Genomic DNA, 24,197 nt, shown 5'->3' on the forward strand with positions numbered 1-24,197 from the left:
GTCGGACACGGCATGATAGTATGAAAAGGGTAATAGTGAGGCTGGCTAACCACCAGGATTCTGGCCCAGCTCCCAGCCGGTCCCTCTCGTTGGGCATGTTTAATTACCACCTCCCCCCCTCCCCCCTAAACTAATTGGCCATAAAAAAACGAGGATGGCCCCTTCACCCAGCCTGAGTGTTGTTCCACAAAATGGCAGCTGTGTAGATTATATGAGGCATGGTGCAACTCCTCAAGAGTGATTTGGTGCTATTAATCTTTGTCATTAGTCATACAGTGCACTTTGGTTTGTGTGAGACTCAATATACTTTTCGGCTCTCCACCTACATAGTTTTAAAGAAATGATTTTATATTTTCGTGAAAATCTTTAGATGTGTTATGTCTGAACAGACTATAGGCCTACACTTTCACTCACTCCTGAACCATCAATTTGTGCTGTGTAAACGTTACCGTAGGGCACTCCCATTTGGTTACTGTGATTTTGTTTGCACACTAAAGAGCAACATTGGTTCTTGGCCACAGTGTCACCTCTACTAACATAAAGGAAATAACATCAAACTAGTTCTTTCAAGACAGTGGTGACAGTTTATAATCATTACTTGCAATAAAATATGTTTAAAAAATATATACTTATTACGCAAAGATATTCGATAATTGTCGGTATTTTACTCGTGATTTATGTTCTTCGGCGAGAGGGCTCCAGTTGTGAATGGGTGCATTTGAAGCACCGCCTCTTCCGGTCCCAAAGATAGACCAATGAGAAAAGCGTATACACACTGACGGGACGTCACGTCAGCCGCAATCGTGTCGGAATTGGAATGTTACAGAGTAACAATCGGAACAATTGAGCGTTTGGTAATTGGACACTAGGATCAGGGAATCCCATCTCTGTAACAATTTCAATGTATTTTCGAAGTCACATTGTAACTGTAAGTACTGTTTGAGGTCGTTGCGTACGTTTCTTCGTTTATATCAGGCCCTATTCTCCGATGAGATTATTTTATTTTTGCGTGTATGAGGTCTGTCGGGAGATTAAAACATAAGAGAAATGCAGGGATTTGTGAGGCTACATTTGCACCGTTGAACTGCTCTTCTTCTACACTTTCCTCGTTCGTTCATGGAACCATGGAGTGAAATATCGCCTTAGAAAGCGCGAGGCACCAGACGAATTCCACTCCGAGACATCTGGATCTAAACCTCGCCACACCGACTACTTTAAACCCCAGACAGCGTGTTAACGACTTTACATCTCAACCGTGGGATACCTTTTCTGTGTTGGCCAAGGCAGGGAACCTCATGAACCCCTGCCGCTACTCTCTACAGCGGAAAGAGTTAATAAAAAGCTTCGGGCACCTATAACCGTGCGCAGTTTTGCATTTGAATACAGCCTGGCTGTATGAGGGACAGAGAGCGTAGGTTATCTGATTGTTTTTAAGTGGTCGAGGGAGATTTGGTTATATTGTGAAATGGTAAAACTAGATAGAAGGGGGACAAAACGTATTTAAAATCGCCCACATGCACTGGATCAATCGCTGTATTGGGCCACGGAATACGAAGAAGTGGGAAGACACGAGTTTCAAATCTTTGCAGGCTGGAAGATGGCAGGGGGGTGTAGTTGGAGGTGGTGAGAGCCGAGCTTCTGGCCACTTCAAATTTATTTGTAAACAACTTGCCCCTATTCATAGGACACATGCAGGCCAAAAAACGATATTTAATCCTGCTCTCCGCCGGTGCATGTCTAGTTCTACTGTTCTACTTTGGAGGCGTACAACTTCCAGCTTCGGACAGGAACCGGCATGACCGTAGCCAAAATGGATATCGCCCCGACCAGCCGTGGCCACACTTCTCTGACCCTTTACAACAGTTCCTACCCTGGGATCAACTGGACACCGAGGAATACAACATGCACATATCGCCAAGGCAGAAGAGGGACGTTAATACAAGTGTGCACAAAGGCAAAAGATGTCGCATGGATTCGTGCTTTGATTTCTCTGCATGCAAAAAGAACGATTTCAAAGTGTATGTATACCCCCAGCAAAAGGGGGAGAAAATGTCAGAAAGTTACCAGAATATTTTGTCGATCATTGAGGGATCCAGGTTCTACACCACTGACCCGGGTCAAGCTTGTCTATTCATTCTGAGCTTGGACACCCTGGACCGGGACTCGCTCTCTCCGCAGTACGTGCACAATCTCAAAACCAAGGTCCAGAACCTTCATCTCTGGAATAACGGCAGAAACCACCTCATATTTAACTTGTACTCTGGGACATGGCCGGACTACACGGAAGACCTAGGTTTCGACATAGGCCAAGCCATGTTGGCCAAGGCCAGCATCAGTACCGAGATCTTCAGGCCCAACTTTGATGTGTCCATTCCGCTGTTCTCCAAGGAGCACCCTAGGACCGGAGGGGACAGAGGGTACCTAAAGTACAACGCCATCCCACCTTTCAGGAAATACATGCTTGTGTTTAAGGGGAAGCGATACCTTACAGGTATAGGGTCAGACACGAGGAATGCCTTATATCATGTCCATAACCAGGAGGATGTGGTGCTCCTCACCACCTGCAAACACGGCAAGGATTGGCAGAAACACAAGGATGCACGCTGCGACAAGGACAACGCAGAATATGACAAGTAAGTTATGAGGTGTTGACAGATTAAAAAGCACTATAAAAAGCTGTTATACATGTGTTATGTGGGTCATATTACCACTGTGTAAACGAAAAGTGGTCACCTTTTGTCTCCATAACAGAGTTTACAATAGTTGTCCTTTACCATTCCAAAACAGGGCACCCTTGCGTGCACCCTCGCGCTGCCTGGAGTGTGTGTTTTGCGAGCAGATTGTGAACTCATTTTATTGGCATACAAAGCCATTGACTGCCATTCTCAGGGACTGAAATGGTTTATGATTCTCTTCCTGTCCCACCCCCTAACCTCGCTCCCTTTCAAGCGTGAACGAAAACCTCTCCAGCCAGCCAGTCAATTACCTTTCCGGGTTTGCATAAATCACCCAGACCTCTGCCCCCTCTAACACAGGAATTGTACCCACTTCACCTGATATTGCAGCCAAACGAGGATATGTACTGAAACGTTTTATTTGCTGTATACTTTCACGGAATAAAGCAATGTGCACTGTGGGGGAGTGTGACCTTGCTTCACACTGCTATAAACTCCCACTTTATAATGAATAAGCACAACATTTATTAGGCCTAGACTTATTAGCCAAATCAGTTGGAATAATTTTGTGTAATGCTGTTAGGCTAATTCAATAAGGCCTAGCCTATATCAATTAGGCCTACATCCACAATAATTTGCATCATAAGTTTGATGCTAGGCTTGTGGTTTGCGTATTATCACTGATTGCGGAGACCACAACTCGTGTTGGGTCGTAATGATGCCAGTGTAAGTCAAGTCACCCAAAGGACAGGCATCACATTGTAACCATGATAGGAAACTTTGTCATAGAAGTTTACACGAAGCCTAAGCGCAATGCCAAGTTTACTTCTCCAAGAGTGACACAGGTTTGTTTTAGGCTGCGTTGCCTACTTCTGATTGAATATGCCTCTAAATCCTCAGTAAACTCAGGCATGTGATAACTCAACCCCCCTCATACTTTAGGCCGATGATGTTAGTGTTTAAAAGTTCAGGGAAGTGAGAGATTGGATAACACAGTACTCCATTGAAGACTCAATATTTCCAGTCACTTGTAAAAGCGGGTGAGGGGCCATGACTAGAAATACTTCCCAAATGGCACCCGATTCCCTATATAGTGCACTACTTTGTTTTGACCAGGGCCAAAAGTAATGCAGGGAATAGGGTGCCATTTGGGACGCACCCTACATCTATAGGCCTAGTTGGGTCAAAGGGAAATCGAACTGAAACTGAACTTTTCAGGAATTGAAACTCACTGCAATGAGAACACACTGTCCTATGACACATCGCCAATTGGAAATATGCGGTAACAACATCCCCACAAGTAAGTGCTTGTCCATTTTGTCATCTTTTTACCCTTTATCTCCCCTTGCAATCTGCTCTTCTATTCCCAGAGAGATGCCTTTGGCTCATGTCACCTGTAGAAATGTGTCATCCATTATCTAAACTCCAGGTATCCCTCCCTCGACTGCTCACCTTTCCTCTGCTCAGGTTAGCACTGACATGGCTTGGACTGGTGCGTACTCTATACACTGCGTTCACAGCCAGAGAGTCTCTCACAATCAGAGACGATGGTGAGAATGCAAGAATGCACACACGTGTTGGAACAACTGTTTGGGGTAGTGAGGGAACGGTGCCAAGGTGAAAATACTGCAGCATACCTGGATGCATTTCACCGCACTTTGGCTTCGTGATGGCAACAGTATCAACTGAGATCCTCTCACTGGTCTTGTGTGGCTCAGTTGGTAAGTTTGTGGTGCTAGCAAAGGCAGGGTTGTGGGTTCGATTCCGCTATGCGGTCACATATATTAAAATGTAGACTATGCGCTCACTATATTTTAAGTCGCTTTGGATAAAAGCGTCTGGTAAATGGCGTATATTTGAGATATTCTCTCCTCTGTCCATAGAGCAGTAAAACTATGGAACTGTGTCAACACGGTGCCTCATCTCACCCTTTTTCACCTCTTGACCTCTGACCTTTCAGCCTCTAAGAGGAATGTGGCAGGAGCAGCGGATATTGGAAGGCTGTTAAACACACATTCACACACAGGCAGTGCCTGGTAGCCCTGGACACTGAAACACACACCGACACACACACAGAGGAAGAGAGACATATACACAAATACATACTCAATGGATTTCCTGAGAGTTGCAATCACTTCCATTTGGAATCACTGGTTTCACTTCCATCCATGGGCAAGCATCAATAATAGACCCCATTCATTGATACGTTATTCAATAAGCTTCGTGGGTTGCTGACAGTAGAGTCTTGGACAGTCAGTGGGGGGAAGCAATTCAATGGCTGAAAGTACAAGGCATTTGAGACTTTGGTTCATCACAATCCTACAGTGCCTTGCAAAAGTATTCATCCCTCTTGGCGTTTTTCCTATTTTGTTGCATTACAACCTGTAATTTAAATGGTTTTATATTGGGATTTCATGTAATGGACATACACAAAAAATAGTCCAAATTGGTGAAGTGAAATGAAAAAAATAACCAGTTTGCTATGAAGCCCCTAAATAAGATATGGTGCAACCAATTACCTTCAGAAGTCACATAATTAGTTAGATTGCACACAGGTGGACTTTATTTAAGTGTCACATGATCTCAGTATATATACACCTGTTCTGAAAGGCCCCAGAGTCTGCAAAATCACTAAGTAAGGGGCACCACCAAGCAAGCAGCACCATGAAGACCAAGGAGCTCTCCAAACAGGTCAGGGACAAAGTTGTGGAGAAGTACAGCTCAGGGTTGGGTTATAAAAAAATATCAGAAACTTTGAACACCCCACGGCACACCATTTAAATCTATTATAAAAAAATGAAAAGAATATTGCACCACAACAAACCTGCCAAGAGCGGGCCGCCCACCGAAACTCACGGACCAGGTAAGGAGGGTATTAATCAGAGAGGCAACAAAGAGACCAAAGATAACCCTGAAGGAGCTGCAAAGCGCCCACAGCGGAGATTGGAGTATCTGTCCAAAGGACCACTTTAAGCCGTACACTCCATAGAGCTGGGCTTTACGGAAGAGTGGCCAGAAAAAAGCCATTGCTTAAAGAAAAAAATAAGCAAACATGTTTGGTGTTCGCCAAAAGGCATGTGGGAGAACATATGGAAGAAGGTACTCTGGTCAGATGAGACTAAAATTGAGTGTTTTGGCCATCAAGGAAAACGCTATGTCTGGCTCAAATCCCAACACCTCTCATCACCCCGAGAACACCATCCCCACAGTGAAGCGTGGTGGTGGCAGCATGCTGTGGGGATGTTTTTCATCGGCAGGGACTGGGAAACTGGTCAGAATTGAAGGAATGATGGATGGCGCTAAATACAGGGACATTTTTGAGGGAAACCTGTTTCAGTCTTCCAAGGATTTGAGACTGGGACGGAGGTTCACCTTCCAGCAGTGTGCATAGTGCTAAAGCAACACTCAAGTGGTTTAAGGGGAAACATTTAAATGTCTTGGAATGGCCTAGTCAAAGCCCAGACCTCAATCCAAATTGAGAATCTGTGGTATGACTTAAAAATTGCTGTACACCAGCGGAACCCATCCAACTTGAAGGAGCTGGAGCCGTTTTGCCTTGAAGAATGGGCAAAAATCCCAGGGGCTAGATGTGCCAAGCTTATAGAGACATACCCCAAGAGACTTGCAGCTGTAATTGCTGCAAAAGGTTGCTCTTCAAAGTATTGACTTTGTTGGGGTGAATAGTTATGCACACTCAAGTTTTCTGTCTTATTTCTTGTTTGTTACACCCAAAAAAATATTTAGCATCTTCAAAGTGGTAGGCATGTTGTGTAAATGAAATGATACAAACCCCCCAAAAATCAATTTTAATTCCAGGTTGTAAGGCAACAAAATAGGAAAAATGCCAAGGGGGTGAATACTTTCGCAAGCCTCTGTATCTGATGCCTCTGTATACAAAACATTAAGGACACCTGCTCTTTCCATGACATAGACTTACCAGGTGAAAGCTATGATCCCTTATTGATGTCACTTGTTAAATTCACTTCAATCAGTGTAGATGAGGGGGAGGAGACAGGTTAAAGAAGGATTTTTAAGCCTTGAGACTTAATAATAATAATAATAATAATATAATATGCCATTTAGCAGACGCTTTTATCCAAAGCGACTTACAGTCATGCGTGCATACATTTTTACGTATGGGTGGTCCCGGGGATCGAACCCACTACCTTGGCGTTACAAGCGCCGTGCTCTACCAGCTGAGCTACAGAGGACCATGAATGGGCAATATAAAATATTTAAGTGCCTTTTGAACAGGGTATGGTAGTAGCATTGGCGTGTCTTCATGGATGTCAAGGGAAGCCAGGCTTCCCCAAGTATTTGACAAATAAAAATGATAAAAGAATGTATATTTAGTGTCTCGTGTTTTCTGTATTTTCTGTCAATTCGCAAGTGGCTCAAACTCACCTGAGAAATCATCAGAGGGGAAACAGCACCCCTCTGTCTCAGTATGTGTAGACCATGTATCTGATGCTGTCTGGAATGAAAGAGTGACATGTTGCCGCTGTAGCATTTGATTGATGCCAGCAAGCGTTTGGCCTCCCTTGATAATTTTTTAAATAAAATAATTAGCCAATCACCATTGAGGTGAGCTCAACTGTGGGTTGTTCTGGCGCAGCAAAACGCCCCCCAAGGGTGGCCAGTTTGGATTTGGCTTCACACCAATCAAACCACATCCAAAACGTCATCATTGTCAGACAAACTTGTCTGTTTCTGGTATGCTTGTGTTGATGTCCTGCAGTAGCTGGCTTGCTAAATCGGCCCTTTCCCAAGCCATGGATGGAGATGTGGATTTGACTTAATTCTCTGTACAGGCCAATGATTATGATGGCGATTCTGATTTTACCATAAATTCATATATTGTGCCACTGGCCTGAGATTATTGAAGTTAACTTGAGCCTACTAGGCTACATATTGAACTTAGCTGGTTAATTTTTGCCCATGCAAGGAAGTTAGGTTAGCAAACAGTTTAGCTACAGTTGAAGTCGGAAGTTTACATACACCTTAGCCAAATACATTTCAACTCAGGTTTTCACAATTCCTGACATTTAATCCTATTAAAAATTCCCTGTTAGGATCACCACTTTATTTAAAAAAAGTGAAATGTCAGAATAATAGTAGAGAGTGATTTATTTCAGCTTTTATTTCTTTCATCACATTCCCAGTGGGTCAGAAGTTTACATACACTCAAATAGTATTTGGTAGCATTGCCTTTACATTTGTTATACTTGGGTCAAACGTTTCGGGTAGCCTTCCACAAGCTTCCCACAATAAGTTGGGTGAATTTTGGCCCATTCCTCCTGACAGAGCTGGTGTAACTGAGTCAGGTTTGTAGGCCTCCTTGGTCGCACATGCTTTTTCAGTTCTGCCCACACATTTTCTATAGGATTGAGGTCAGGGCTTTGTGATGGCCACTCCAATACCTTGACTTTGTTGTCCTTAAGCCGTTTTGCCACAACTTTGGAAGTATGCTTGGGATCATTGTCCATTTGGAAGACCCATTTGCGAACAAGCTTTAACTTCCTGACTGATGTCTTGAGATGTTGCTTCAATATATCCACATAATGCTCCTTCCTCATGATTCCATCTATTTTGTGAAGTGCATCAGTCCCTCCTGCAGCAAAGCACCCCCACAGCATGATGCTGCCACCCCCGTGCTTCAAGGTTGGCATGGTGTTCTTCGGCCTGCATGCTGCCCCCTTTTTCCTCCAAACATAACGATGGTCATTATGGCCAAACAGTTATATTTTTGTTTCATCAGACCAGAGGACATTTATCCAAAAAGTAAGATCTTTGTCCCCATGTGTAGTTGCAAACCGTAGTCTGGCTTTATTATGGCGGTTTTGGAGCAGTGGCTTCTTCCTTGCTGAGCGGCCTTTCAGGTTATGTTGATATAGGACTCGTTTTACTGTGGATATAGATACTTTTATACCGGTTTCCTCCAGCATCTTCACAAGGTCCTTTACTTTTGTTCTGGGATTGATTTGCACTTTTCGCACCAAAGTACATTAATCTCTAGGAGACAGAAGGCGTCTCCTTCCTGAGCGGTATGAAGGCTGCGTGGTCCCATGGTGTTTATACTTGCGTACTATTGTTTGTACAGATGAACGTGGTACCCTCAGGCGTTTGGAAATTGCTCCCAAGGATGAACCAGACTTGTGGAGGTCTACAATTTATGGGGGGTTTTCCCATGATGTCAAGCAAAGAGGCACTGAGTTTGAAGGTAGGCCTTGAAATACATCCACAGGTACATCTCCAATTGACTCAAATGACTCAAATTAGCCTATCAGAAGCTTCTAAAGCCATGATATCATTTTCTGGAATTTTCCAAGCTGTTTAAAGGCACAGTCAACTTGGTGTATGTAAACTTCTGACCCATTGGAATTGTGATACAGTGAATTATAAGTTAAATAATCTGTCTGTAAACAATTGTTGGAAAAATTACTTGTCATGCACAAAGTAGATGTCTTAACCGACTTGCCAAAATTATAGTTTAACAAGAATTTTGTGTAGTGGTTGAAAAACAAGTTTTAATGACTCCAACCTAGGTGTATGTAAACTTACGACTTCAACTGTAGGTAGCCTATAAAAACAAAAAGCGTACTCTATGACAGAGAAATAGTAACAGACCGTTTTGCCATCATGAAAGAGAGGAGGATGGCATTGGCGTTCAACTAGTCTACAAGTAGGTTGAGTCAACTTTTTGTTTTTACTTGCGCAAGCACGCACACACACACAGACAGAAATCAGTACAATGGACAGCCACGTGATATTTAGCAACATTATTTTCAATGTGTTAAACTAAGCATATTGCCTTGTTGATTTGATGTTTAAGTTGAAATGGTGCTGGAATAGCGGAGACAGTGCTCCTGTTGTCTTTGTGCTGACTTGTGGTAACTCCGTGGTTCTAAATCAGTAGTTGTTTAGTAAACTGTCAAACATGAACTTGCTTGACCATGCTGCAGGTCATATAACTGTTTGTTATGTGCAATATTTGCTTTGTGGACTTCACCGGACAGATGTTGTTCTCTGGTTTTGTAATGAAACAAATGTATGTGTAGTTTTAATTTATTCTGCCACTGTGACTTGTCTTTTTGTTGTCACGACCTTATGGTATATCACAGTGGCATATGAACGAATGGGTTATAGAGCAAAAACGCATTTATCACAACAGGTTGTAATATGGCTTTTTTATTGGCTTGGCTTCCCCAGTGATTTTACCCACGCACCGCTACTGGGTAGTAGGTGCCAGGCGCACCAGGTTGTGTCAAGAACTGCAACGCTGCTCGGTTTTTTCATGCTCAACAGTTTCCCGTGTGTATCTAGAGTGGTCCACCACCCAAATGACATCTAGCCAACTTGACACAACTGTGGGAAGCATTGGAGCCAACATGGGCCAACATCCCTGTGGAACGCTTTCAACACCTTGTAGAGTCCCTGGCCCGACGAATTGAGGCTGTTCTGAGGGCAAAAGGAGGGGGTGCAACTCAGTATTAGGAAGGTGTTTCTAATGTTGGGTGTACTCTGTGTATGTGCTGTTAGTTACATTACAGCCTATATCAGACTACTCTATCATAAGCTATTAAATCTGTCCCAACTTTCCAACCTGTCTCCTCTCTAATGTGAGTTTTGCTGCGTATTACTTATTTCCTCTCCTTACGACATTCCCAGCAGACGGCTGGATCATGATCCCCCCCATTTAATAGTTAACCAGTTTTGTCGGCCGGTATTGACTTTGTACTTTAGCCACTTCACTAGCAGGCCGCCACATCTCAAGGTCACTCCAGGGACTCCTCAGCTCAGTTGAATGGGGTGTTTGAGAGAGAGAGAGAGTTTGTGTGTGTGCACTGCATGTGTAAGAGTTGGTCAATGTATGTGTGTATTTATGTGTCTGTGTTCTTTCCCGTATGAAGCCCCCCAAGGCTGCAATATCGGGCCGAGGGATGGATTGGAGGGATGATGCATTTTCATTTTCACAACTGCGTCATCAGCAGGAATTTTCCCACTTGAGTAAATCCTCTTGAAGAGGAGGGGGCTGGCCTGGCCATGCTGCCGTGCTCTCTCCTGTTTGTTCGGTGCTATCGGAATGAAATGAAAACACTGATGTGATTTGGGGCGATGATGGCTTGTTGCCATATTTCCATTTCCTCCTTTATGACGCAGAGCTTAGCATTTTGTTGACACAGTGTCACAGATTGATTAGCAAACCTGGCCAAGCAAAGACAGCATCCCCTTCTTATCATGTTAAAATAGCATTATGAATACCGTTCTCACAAATGTCAATGGTGGTTATTCTCTGGGCAGATCGTGGCATGCTATTAGAGTGGATGTGGCACTGGAGGTTAACACAGACGATGTAATTTGCTGCGTTCCGCAGCCCGATACTCAGGGGGGTGTCATTCTCCCCGGGTCGCCGTTGTTTGTTTTCTCTTGTCAGATGAATACATCGTGAATATTTCATCGTCCTCCTCTCACTTAAATAAAGCACTGGGCCATCATCACTCCAAAATATGCTAATGATTAGCGGGGAATGCTAGTTTGCCTTAATTAGCGCTGTTTGATTATTTCTGGGGAAGATGTAGTCTAGTCTACACCGGCATGGCTGTTTTTATCTGATGTGTCAATCTATCCATCCAATTTCCCCCCTCTCGATGTGTTTATGTACCTTTTTGAATCCGTGAAATGTTGTAGTTATTCACACCTCATGCAGAGTGCTCGTCTTGTCGGATACTAGTGAGGCAGTTGTGACTGTATGAGACAAGCAGACATAGTGTAGCATTAGTGCCTTTTTCTGATTGTGAGGGCACCATGGCCCAATCTCCCTCCTATTAATCCCAGTTGTCGAGGCTGTGTATTCTATGGTCGTTGGCCCCAACTCTGTGGGGTGGTTGCTCCTGATCATGCTGATATGTTGGTCTGTCTTTGCATCTGTTTGTGTGTTTGCACATCTCTCTGTTATTGTGTGTGTGCGGAGCGAGGATGGGTCATGACCTCTCTGTCTGTGCCTGACTGAGTGACGAAGCCGAGGCTCTTCTTAGTGGCCCACAGTCACCACGGGGATTACTATGATGACGTGGCTTCTGGCCTGCAGCAGCTGACAGACCAAGCTGGACGAGATGGAGAAAGACCGACCAACCGGGGCTTTACTGGCTCAGTCCCAGTCCAGCCACCTCCGCTTGGCTAGTGGTGGGGAGGGATTGATAAATCGGGAGTGTTTCACTCCGAATGAAAATCGATCTGGGCATTAGGGAAGCGCCGGGGCTGCCCCCGTGCATCATTTCCTCCGTTAAGAGCTCACCGTTTCTCCAAAACCGGAGGCAAATCACGCAGCAGTAATTGAAAGTACAAAATAACAAGGTAGAAAACTAAAGTCTTTTAATTCCTGGACTGTCAGGGAATGCTTGAAAGGCATGAATGAATCAGTGGGAGGGGTACAGTGGTAAATCTCTTCCCTTTCCCCCATCTCTCTCCCTCTGCTAAAGTGATGAGTTAGGCAGGTAAGTTAACAGGCTAACCACTCCGTTTTAAAAGATACTAAGGAATCAAGTGAGACAGCTGATTTGGCTCTTTGTGAAGTAAATTGAGTGAGACAGGTAAGCTGACTGGTTCCATGTAAAAAATTATGAGTGAGACAGACATATGATTGGTTGCCTATACATTTTTTAGCTCGGCGGCAGTAGGAGGACCTGGCATTTACATTTTTGAGTTCTGACATCTGTCTCGTTTAGTGCATGAAAGCATGTTCATCTCGGCTTTCTCTACTATGTGGCACGGATATGCTCAGAGCATCTCATATTCTCTACGTCGCAGGCAATTTGCAATATTTACTTCTCCTCATTCTTCTGGGGTAATATTTTCCTCAACTCTTTCAGCACCTCTGACTGTTATTCTTGGTTTGTGTAGCATACATGGCCTACATTCTGAATGACAGCCCACTTGTGTTTGTATTTCTCTGGGTATCTGTTGACTGTAATTGCTTGGAATTAGATTTAGCCTACTTTAAGAATCCATCTACAACCGATGAATCCCTGGCTGAGAAGCATGTGGGTCACTAAATTATATTCCATAAAGAACTTCCTGTAATCTGTTGTTTATTGTCTTCTTGGGAGCTCCTACTGTTAGGCTGCTCAAACTAGCCCAGTTGGCCCACGCTTTACGGTCAGTGTGAATAGGCTGTGTTTGCATGCTTGTTATCCTACATGGACTCATTGGCTCTGTGTGTGGTGGGCCATGGGTGAAGGGGGGTGGTCATCTCAGACTTGTCGCTCTTCCTGAATGACTCTCTGTGACCCACCCGGCTTTTGAAGCCCATGACCGACCCATCTCGTCAGCGTGGGGCAATAACTATGACCTACTTCTGTCCTGGACACTGGCCGGGAACTGGAGCCTAGGGTAAACTAGCTTCCTGTTCCCTGACTGTCCTCCCTCAGGGCATTACAGCACAAGGGGGGCGGTTTTACGGCAGCAAGGGCACATTTGATGGGCCCCAGGAGAAATGTAACAACACCTCAGGCCAATACTTCAATAGAACGGCAGATTGTTGACGTCACCATCTGTCCTCAATACACTGACCCCTTCACTTTTCACCACCACAAGAGTGAAAACAAACACTTCTCTCCACTGTATTGATATTCAAATAGTAAGTTGTGAAAGGGGGTGCGTTAAAAAAGCATTATGTTCCTGAAGAATTTCAATATGTTTGGTAGAAAGTAGAGGCCTGGCCATCAGACAGTGTTTTGTTGAAGTGGTGGCAGAGGGTCGTATGGCTTGTGCTCCTCGCTTGTGCTTTATGGGTTAGTTTGACTTCCCCTTTGTGGGTGTAAAGGCTCTGCTGCCCTAGGTGCTGAGAGGGGCCCTTTTGTGTGAAAGTTTGCTCTGGTTCTTTAGCCGCCGCCTGTGCCTTGTTGACATCACAGCCCCTCTGCCACCCTACCCCCAAACCTCCTCTCCTCAAGGCTCTGAACTCCAAAAGCCCACCCCCTCCTAGATCTCTCCTCTTAGCCAGTCATTACTTGAGGCTGCTCGCTCATGACTCTTTTTTTGCTTTTGGACCCTGGATGCCGGCAACAATGGCTGCTCAGACACTCCAGCGACCCCTCATTTGGCAGATTCCATGACACTTCACGGATCACCGGCCAAGCCAACACTGAGGGGGTGGAGTGGGGGTGGTGGATGGAGGGGGCGGCATCTGGTCTTACGGTGGAGACTCTATGCCAAGCATGGGTGGGGAGAATATTGAATTATTTTGGTTATCAGGGCAGTTTTTTACTTTGCAGTTTGTTTCTGATGTAAAAATGTAAATGTTTCTGATGTTTCTCTGTTTATTCATGAGTTCCTACAGGGCCTCCTTTTCAGATAAGGGAAAGGGGAATACGATTGTTTGTAGAGTGTAGGACAAAGTGCAGCTGGTGGTACTGTTGGACTCAACGAACTAACGACCGCTCTCTCTCCCACCCCCTGGAAATGAAATGAAAATGGATTCAAAACAGGCATTTTAAATTATTTTAACGCTCTGCAAGCTTAATCTGCTATATATATGGAATCTGGACTGGCCGTTTACCAATTAGTGCAAACCCAGTAGTAAGCTATAGGCCTACGTGGGTAGGAAATGAAGGCATTTGATTCTTTGTGAAAGTCATTTGAGGTTGCATTTCTGTTGAGTGAGTCAGAGGTGGCTCACAGCCTGAGAAAGGATAGTTTCCCACAAGCTAAACTCTGTGTGTTCTCTTTTGTGACGAGTGATTTTGTGACGAGTGATTTTACAGGCTGTCCTGTAGCTCAGTTGGTAGAGCATGGCGCTTGCAACGCCAGGGTTGTGGGTTCGTTTCCCACTGGGGGCCAGTATGAAAAATGTATGCACTCACTAACTGTAAGTCGCTCTGGATAAGAGCGTCTGCTAAATGACTAAAATGTGAAATGTGGTTTCTCATCTGTCATGATGAAGAAGGCCATGGTAGTTTTTGACAATCGCTTGTACAGTATGTTGAACCTGCATCCTGGATTGCGGTGTTTAGCCAACTGCATCTTCGGGATCAAAGCGACTTGAAGGCGCTGAGGAGAGGCCTGTGCTGGGAAACCGGAGCTTGCGCGTCTTACTCCGGTTAGCTGTTCAGCAGGTGTGTTATTCTGAGGTTTTAAATGTTTATTTCCCCAGAAAGTTCTGACACGACAGCACTTTGTTTTCAAAGCTTCTGCTTTCTTGTTTATCTTGACGCTCGCTTGCTAGATGCAACGTTCCCTCTCTCTCTCTCAAGGTGAGAGCAGGAGGGAGGTCGGTCGGGGAAGCGACGTTGTAGGGCCATCGGCGCAGTGACACTGGAATTTGATGAGCTGTCTCTTAATTCGGTTACAAGGTTTTAAAGAAGCTGCACGTTTATCTGGGGTTTGCCAGGGCTGGGGATTAGAGAAGCTTTTTAATGTAGCACTGCACCTTTATGCCATTAGACTGGTAGCAAAACTGTGACTAACCTCCCGTCTTTCACACAGCGTTTATTCCCTGAGTCAGTGTCTCGCTTCTTTCATGCCATTTGAATCAAATCCTAAAGTTATTCATGCATGTTTGCCACCCCTCCACTTGCTTTCTATGTTCATGGGTGTGTGTTTGTGTTTCAAATACTATCACACATAGGAGAGGGTTTTTATATCGCAATGAGTTTTCACTGACGTCTTTATGACGTCTATAGGCGCGTTTGTGATGTATCATATGTTGGGCTGGCTCTTAACCTATGGTTGTGTGTTGTGTTTAACCTATGTTTATCAAGATGTATGTAATGTCAATGTTCTATTGAGGTGAGAGTAAAAAAAAACGCATGTCAAAAATGTTATAAATTGATTTGCATTTTAATGAGGGAAATAAGTATTTGACCCCTCTGCAAAACATGACTTAGTACTTGGTGGCAAAACTCTTGTTGGCAATCACAGAGGTCAGACGTTTCTTGTAGTTGGCCACCAGGTTTGCACACATCTCAGGAGGGATTTTGTCCCACTCCTCTTTGCAGATCTTCTCCAAGTCATTAAGGTTTTGAGGCTGACTTTTGGCAACTCGAACCTTCAGCTCCCTCCACATATTTTCTATGGGATTAAGGTCTGGAGACTGGCTAGGCCACTCCAGGACCTTAATGTGCTTCTTTTGAGCCACTCCTTTGTTGCCTTGGCTGTGTGTTTTGGGTCATTGTCATGCTGGAATACCCATCCACGACCCATTTTCAATGCCCTGGCTGAGGGAAGGAGGTTCTCACCCAAGATTTGACTGTACATGGCCCCGTCCATCGTCCCTTTGATGCGGTGAAGTTGTCCTGTCCCCTTAGCAGAAAAACACCCCCAAAGCATAACGTTTCCACCTCCATGTTTGACGGTGGGGATGGTGTTCTTGGGGTCATAGGCAGCATTCCTCCTCCTCCAAACACGGCGAGTTGAGTTGATGCCAAAGAGCTCCATTTTGGTCTCATCTGACCACAACACTTTCGACCCAGTTCTCCTCTGAATCATTCAGATGTTCATTGGCAAACTTCAGACGGCCCTGTATATGTGCTTTCTTGAGCAGGGGGACCTTGCGGGCGATGCAGGATTTCAGTCCTTCACGGCGTAGTGTGTTACCAATTGTTTCCTTGGTGACTATGGTCCCAGCTGCCTTGAGATCATTGACAAGATCCTCCCGTGTAGTTCTGGGTTGATTCCTCACCGTTCTCATGATCATTGCAACTCCACGAGGTGAGATCTTGCATGGAGCCCCAGGCCGAGGGAGATTGACAGTTATTTTGTGTTTCTTTCATTTGCGAATAATCACACCAACTGTTGTCACCTTCTCACCAAGCTGCTTGGCGATGGTTTTGTAGCCCATTCCAGCCTTGTGTAGGCCTACAATCTTGTCCCTGACATCCTTGGAGAGCTCTTTGGTCTTGGCCATGGTGGAGAGTTTGGAATCTGATTGATTGCTTCTGTGGACAGGTTTCTTTTATACAGGTAACAAACTGAGATTAGGAGCACTCCTAATCTCAGGTCGTTACCTGTATAAAAGACACCTGGGAGCCAGAAATCTTTCTGATTGAAAGGGGGTCAAATACTTATTTCCCTCATTAAAATGCAAATCAATTTATAACATTTTCGACATGCGTTTTTTCTGGAATTTTTTTGTTGTTCCTTCTGTCTTTCACTGTTCAAATAAACCTACCATTAAAATTATAGACTGATCATTTCTTTGTCAGTGGGCAAACGTACAAAATCAGCAGGGGATCAAATACTTTTTTCCCTCACTGTATATTGAAGCAACATCTCAAGACATCAGTCAGGAAGTTAAAGCTTGGTCGCAAATGGGTCTTCCAAATGGACAATGACCCCAAGCATACTTCCAAAGTTGTGGCAAAACGGCTTAAGGACAACAAAGTCAAGGTATTGGAGTGGCCATCACAAAGCCGTGACCTCAATCCTATAGAACATTTGTGGGCAGAACTGAAAAAGCTTGTGCGAGTAAGGAGGCCTACAAACCTGACTCAGTTACACCAGCTCTGTCAGGAGGAATGGGCCAACATTCACCCAACTTATTGTGGGAAGATTGTGGAAGGCTACCCGAAACGTTTGACCCAAGTTGAATTTTTTTTAAAGGCAATGCTACCAAATACTAATTGAGTGTATGTCAACTTCTCTCTACTATTATTCTGACATTTCACATTCTTAAAATAAAGTGGTGATCCTAACTGACCTAAGACAGGGAATTCTTACTAGGATTAAATGTCAGGAATTGTGAAAAACAGAGTTTTAAATGTATTTGGCTAAGGTGTATGTAAACATCCAACTTCAACTGTTTTTTTTGTTTAGACAGTTGGGTTTGTACTTCCCGTCAGTCTGTCCATTGTGTTTGTACTGCAGTTAGAGGAGAGGGTATGCTGTGTTGGCAGCCTAAGCTGTGCTAGGTTTGCCCTGTAGTCTGAGCAGTATGTGTACAGTGTGTATCCTCTAGTCTAAGTTGTGCCAAATCAGTAGTGCGTTCCAGATTCCTCTTCCTCCTGTGGATGTTCTTAAGTCCTCTGGCACTTTGCTTCCCCGGTGCATCTTGTTTGGACGAGCGCTGGAGCTGCTTTAACTGTGACCAGTCATGTGGAACCCCAGAAGCTACACAAATGAATAATTTATATGCAGGATTTTTATTCATGTATTTTTACTCACCGTTTTTGTAGTATGTCCACATATACAGTGCTACTGGTCATTCCTTTTTCAGGTAGCCTCAGGTTTTTCTTTTTATTCAGCGCCATGAATGCTGTGGGGTCTTGTATTATCTCAGACTTAAGACATTTAATTAGAATAAGAAACTGATCTTAAAGTCAAAATCGATTGCATTTAAAGAATATGGACTAGGGCTGACCCCATTTAGTCGACTGGTTCATTGTTTGGCCGACAGGCTGTTGGTCTACCGAGATTTCTTTAGCAACAAAATGTAATAATTCATGGTGTACAAGCAGTGGCGGTTTTACACGGAGGCCGGGGGAGGCCCGTGCCTCCCTGGAAATGTCCCTGGCCACCCCTGTGGCCCCCCCGTGCTGACCAAATAAAAAATTATGAATTTATAACTATTTTACACGCGAGCGCCAAAAGCGGAACTAATGCAACGCTCTACACGGCAACGTTCTACACGGGTAAATTAGAGTGGCGCACCCAAAAACTGTATCCTGCCATCTGCCTGCCTGCCACATGTGGTGCTGCTTCGGTGAATGAGAGCTCAGCAACTACTATTTGCGAGAGGAGCTACGATTTGCAGGAGTCGAAGGTAAGGAAAACGATTTAATATCATAAGTGACTTGTTGTTCTTGCACATAGCCTACATGTTCCTTTTGTTCCTCACACATAAATCAAATCAAGTTTTTAAATGTCTGGTCTCGATTTGTTTAGAAATGTAATCATATCTAAGCAAACTCATCGAAGCAGAAGCAAATATCCAAATGTTAGTAGGCTATCCTTGCTAGGTCTACACAATGTTGTGATGTTAACCACGTAACTTCATCCGTCTTGGCTGTTGCATCGCGATAACAAATACATTTTTAGTAAAGTAATCAACAGGTTATCTGCCAGTGTTAAGTAGGGAGGGATGGTTAGGTAACAAAATGTAATGCATGCCCCTACGTTTTTTCTTCTTCTAATAGTTATCATGAAACGAGGAAGGGACATAAAGTCATTTTTTGCCCCAGCAAACAAAAAAGTGAGAGAAACAAATCGAGGTTTTGAGAAAGTTGAGGAAGAGGGAGAGCCAGCATGTGATGAAAGTGAGGGGTCTGACAAAGAGAGGGAAATTCCAGAGGGTGAGGAGGATGAAGAAGAGGGTGAGGAGGATGAAGAAGAGGGTGAGGAGAATGAAGAAGAGAGCGAGGAGAATGAAGAAGAGGGTGAGAAGCATGAAGAAGAAAGCATACAGGGACAGAGAGATGAACAGCCAGAGGGACAGCAAGTGGATCCATGTGGATCAAGTACTGCACCATCAGGTTTGTGATGAGGAAGGTTCTTACTATTTGCAAAGCAATGCAATTACAATGTAATGGTAGGCCTGCTGGGTGTCCTTAAAATGCTGCTTTCTGCTGTTAATTCTTTTTTGTGTCAATATGGCTCTGTTTTTTTTTTAAGTAAATACTTTGCCTACATTTTGAAATACATGCAGATATACAGTAAATAAATGTTGTAGTTGTGCTCTATGTTTACTGTCCATCTTCTTCAGATATCAGCAAGTCTAAGTATGACGTACCAGTACAGCCGAACTTGAAGATATTCCCAACCACACTGATGGGGGACAGAAGACGAAGCTTCAGACCAAACTGGTACACTACTCATCCATGGCTTGAGTATTCTGTAATGACGGACTCTACATGTTGCTATGCATGTAGACATTTTAGCACACCAAATGCCCCAGACACCGTTTTTGTTTCAACACCTGGTTTTACAAACTGGAAAAAGGCAACTATGAGAAATGCAGGGTTTTCACTACATGCAGTCTGAACGACACAAGTGTGCAATGATCGCATGGAGGGATTATCAAAGAGCTGTTAGAACTGACGCAACACTAACAGATCTCCTTGACAAAGAACACACTAAACAAGTACAAGAAAATCAGGCATACATTAAAACAGAATTTCTTTTCTGATTTGGTTTATTTTACCTAAATGGATACAGGGTAGTGTGTTTTGTTTATAAATCACTCAGAAAGTTTTCTTTCTTAAAACAAAATGTGGAATCAACTGTCCACAGTAGTGGGGCTTCCATAAATAGGAAATGGCACATTGTTGTACCCTTTGTTGTATCCTGGAGTTTTGTTCACATTGAATATGAACCCTGTATTTGTACCCTGTACTTTTTAATTTTTTTTAATTTATTTATTTTTTCATTTTTATGGCACTATCTCTCTTGCATCTGCACTCTTGTACAAAATACGTGTTATAATAAATGTCATATGATTTTAAAGTAAAATAAAGTTTATAATCTTTGAATATCATGTGTTGCCAGTTTTTTTATGTGTGCCCCCCTGATTAAACACTGGCCCCTCCTTGGCCCCCCTAGTAAAATGTGTCTAGAACCGCCACTGTGTACAAGACACCTGTCTGTGTGGATTAATCCATTGTGGAGGTTGTGGGGATGGCACAGTCCATCACTCTAAGACGTGCTACTGAAATTGTATATGGTTATATTATGTAAGAAAAATGGTGCAACACTAATAAAAATAATATTTTATAACAAATGCGCTTTCTCCTGCATTGGATAGCAGTCACGCTCAGCAGATCTGAAACACATCAGTACGCTGTTGAATTGGCGCCTTTTCAAAGACCATGTTGCTATGTGCATAATAGCAAAGTTAACCAGCATATTGGTGTTGAGAACAATGCGGCGGAGGCAGCAGTGGAGTTAGGAGACGAGAAAACAGCCCTTGCCTTAATTGTCTAAGAAAAGTGAGGAGAGGAAATCCCAACTTAATTAGGTCTATAATCAATAGCCTAACTGTTAAATGTGCCTGGCTTTATAAATCATCCATATATATCTACAGAAATAAGACAGATTCTGCTTCTGTTGTCTGTTTGAGTGTTTGTTTAATAGCCTACTGATTCCGTGAGTACCAAGCCTCACGCAACCACAACATAAACAATTTCACAAATTCGGCTGTTTTTAATCTTCGCTATAATGTAATGTGATTATGTTAGACTACAGGTCAGGCCCTATTGGTCATGTGCATGCGATGCATACATGTCACGTAAAGAGAGCAAGGGTTGAGGGAATAGGGAATGTTTTTCCTAAACAAATTAGGGATTTCGGTAACAACCTTTCAGTTAGAAATTGCTGTAATTATGTTGCAGCTTCAGCAACACGGACAGCGCGATGAACACTGTTGATGTTCTGTTGTGGTCGCTGCAGCAAAGAAGAGGGAGACAACGGGTGCTAGTCAGTCACTCGCTGTAATTTGTCTTAATACAGCTCAGCAAGTCTGAGCCCGGCCCAGCACAATCAAATTAAGTGCGGTTGGACTCCCTCTAGTCATTTGTGTGTCTTAATTATTTCATCAAACGGTGCGCTTAAAGCATCAGACAAGCTCAGTGCATATAGTGGATTTGATTAAAACACGTAGGATGTGTCTTTATGGAGAAGAAAACATTTTTAAGAACAGACTCGGTCGACTAAGATTTTTTTGCGAGGTCTGTACAGCCCTGATGTACAGAGGCTGGATCGGCTCTAAGCCACTGGCATCTTGGGATGTTAATAACCTTTCAATAAGTCAATACATTTTCAGACTACAGAATACATCACAAAGATGCATTGTTCTGTATTTCACATAGCCTACCTATTGGGTTGGTGGTGGACTAAAAGGATATCTAAGGGTAGTACCTTTTTGCCTTCTTTACACAGGCACGTCGGCTTGATTGCAAACAGATCATTTGACTAATTTCAACCACTTTCTTAAATTCTTGAAATCCTGCTACATATCCAATAGATGTGCCATGCCGTATTCACTGAATATCGCCCAGGTGAGGCCCCCCTATTCTATGTAAGAGTTGGTGAGTTCGCATTGCCCTTTGTGGGAGCAGGGGCGTGTTAAGCAAGATGCAATGTTTTGGAATGTTCAGATATAAATATGCTATGTAGAACAAACGTGTCTCTGACATGTAGAATAAGGAATCATGTCGGCTCTTTTCTTGGCATTTCTGTCTGCAATGTTCGACAACGTTTGGCTACCGAATGTGGTCCTGGTGAACTTCCCTTGCTCTATCAGGAGGCTGGTTAAGGTCTCTTGAAGAAGCTTATGCTGGTCACTTATTCTGCGATAATGCCAGTGATAAAGGTCCCTTGTATTTTCAGCACCAGCAGTGCTACACCTACCCTCCTAATCCCAGAAGAGGATTAGGATCAGAACTGCCTCTTGTTAACTAATCGCTTCAATGATGCCCAGCTCTCCTGTCCTCTCTGGATTAAGGGAGAACTTTCTCCCTCTCTCTCTCACTGGTTTGCCAGATGTCCCTACTGGCTGGGGCAACGTTGTCTAACCTATATATTGTTGGATTATGTTCATTTCATAGATGCGATAGTCGTGAATGTAGGCCTAGCAAACATGCAAGTGTTGATCTTGTAGCTGTCTTCATTTAGAGTTTGGTTAAGCGCTGTATATCTCTTAGGATGTAGCCTAACAGTGAAGTGAATGAGTGAGTTCTGCCCTTGGGCAGATTGCCACCATCACCCTGCTGGTTAATGATTGACAGGGCCCTACATTTCCTTATCATAGCGGTCCCTGTTCCACTGTCACTCCAGCGCCTTGTCGAGGCCGACTACGCACATCTCAAACACTTTTTTTATGAAGTGACTAGTCCTCACTGTAATTGAATAGGTATGTATATTGTTGGATCGCAGTGTTCTAGCATCCTACCACTTTCGAAATAAGCAGATGGAAATCGGTTTGGGCTATTGTGTGCTCAGCCTCCCCATCGGCAGGCTGTATTCTCTCTCTTACATAATGATTCACGCAGGCACACAGCAGTACAGGAAGCCCTTTGTCTTAATCAGAGTGGCACTCTCTCATTACTCTATGGTAATTCATGCTATTACTTACCACGTTGACACTGTGCAGGTCTTTGATTGTGAAATTCGTTATCATCCAGCCTTGGGGCCACAGGCTCCCTTAGTGTTGGTTGGTGCTGTGAATACGCCTTTTGACTGTTTGTCTTACCCCCTCTAGGTGCAGTCTGGGATTGGGCTAGAGATCAAATCACATTCAGGTCAATGTACACTACTGTGAAAGACCTCTTGGACAGACCCAGTCATGGGCTGTGTGTGTGTGTGTGTGTGTGTGTGTGTGTGTGTGTGTGTGTGCGCGCGTGCATGAATGAGTGTTTGTTCATTAGAGTATTTTTCGTGATGAAGCTGTGGTAGTGCCTGGACTTGCGGAAGTTGAATCACTCACGAAGGGGAAGTCTCCTCCCTATATGTCACATTCCATTGAGTTCACACAGACAGTTTCCCTCCCTGGCTCTAACTCTAGTCTCTAGCAGTCTCACTGTCTGGCTTTTCTATTTCCAGCAGAGGAACTTAATCATGCGCCTCAGTGTAAGATAGCCAGTGTACACACAGCAACATGCAGAACTTCATTATGAGAAACACAAGAGTAGCGGTCAGGTTCGCCACACTCTCCTCTAATGACGTTGTCAGTGCAGCACTTGTTCCACAATGATAATGATCCTCTTTTCTTTCTTTCCCCACACGTCCCCACTTTCCAACCCAGAGCTAGGTTGACGCAGCAGCGGCTGGGCAAGCCGAGTGCAATTATGTGGTGAAAAAAAGAAGCCTGGCGGTGCTAGAGAGGGCTGAATGTCCTGGATTAGACTGCAGAGACCTGAAGGAGAGCATGTGTGGCAGTAATTTAGCACATGGGTGCTTCCACTGTGGGGGTTATTGTAGCCGTCGCAGTCTGCGCAGTCGCAGTCTGAGTCCATGCAGACGCTGCCTGTGTTTTCAGTCTGACTGGCCACTAAACTCGCAACAATAGACAGCCAAATAGACCAAATCAGACCACACCTCTGCACCCGACCTTAACACAGACATACCCAAACAATTACCATACATGTGCTTGACCCTAACTCAAACAGACATTGGGAAAGCCTGACCCTAACACAAACATACCACACGTGTTTCGGACCTAAGTCAAAACACACCACAGCCCAGAGATTGTGCATGTGTTTGCCTCATAAACTTCGACAGACCACATGAGGACTTGACCTGAACATAAACAGAGAACCTGTGTCTTGACAGACCACACGGACTGTCTGAACTGCATTCAACTTTTACCACAACAAAGAATAGGCAGACTGCTGCCCTCAGTTGCTGTGGTGAGCTGTGGTGACCCCTGCCATATTTAGTGTTGCGCAACATTGTCCCTCTTGGGATTTTTAAGCGGTAACCAAAAACTGCCAAACCTGTTAGCTCTGCTATCTGTTAGCTCTACTGTCTGTTAGCACTTACATGCTGACCAGACCGCTCGCGCACGCATGTTGATTTTGTCCACCCATACCAGAC

General features: G+C 44.0%; 1 protein-coding gene across 1 annotated transcript in view; it reads left to right on the forward strand.

Annotated features, from left to right (window-relative positions):
• The first annotated feature begins 829 nt into the window (after nucleotides 1-829).
• Nucleotides 830-24,197, forward strand: part of LOC121571473 (exostosin-1b) — a 132,371-nt gene continuing 109,003 nt past the window's right edge. Inside the window, exon 1 of the mRNA XM_041882954.2 lies at nucleotides 830-2,633. Coding sequence (XP_041738888.1) covers nucleotides 1,690-2,633 — 944 coding nt within the window. The 5' untranslated portion in view covers nucleotides 830-1,689. The remainder of the gene's footprint in view (nucleotides 2,634-24,197) is intronic.

This window comes from Coregonus clupeaformis, chromosome 8, assembly GCF_020615455.1.
Source record: "Coregonus clupeaformis isolate EN_2021a chromosome 8, ASM2061545v1, whole genome shotgun sequence".
In the NCBI taxonomy this organism is placed as follows: Eukaryota; Metazoa; Chordata; class Actinopteri; order Salmoniformes; family Salmonidae; genus Coregonus; species Coregonus clupeaformis.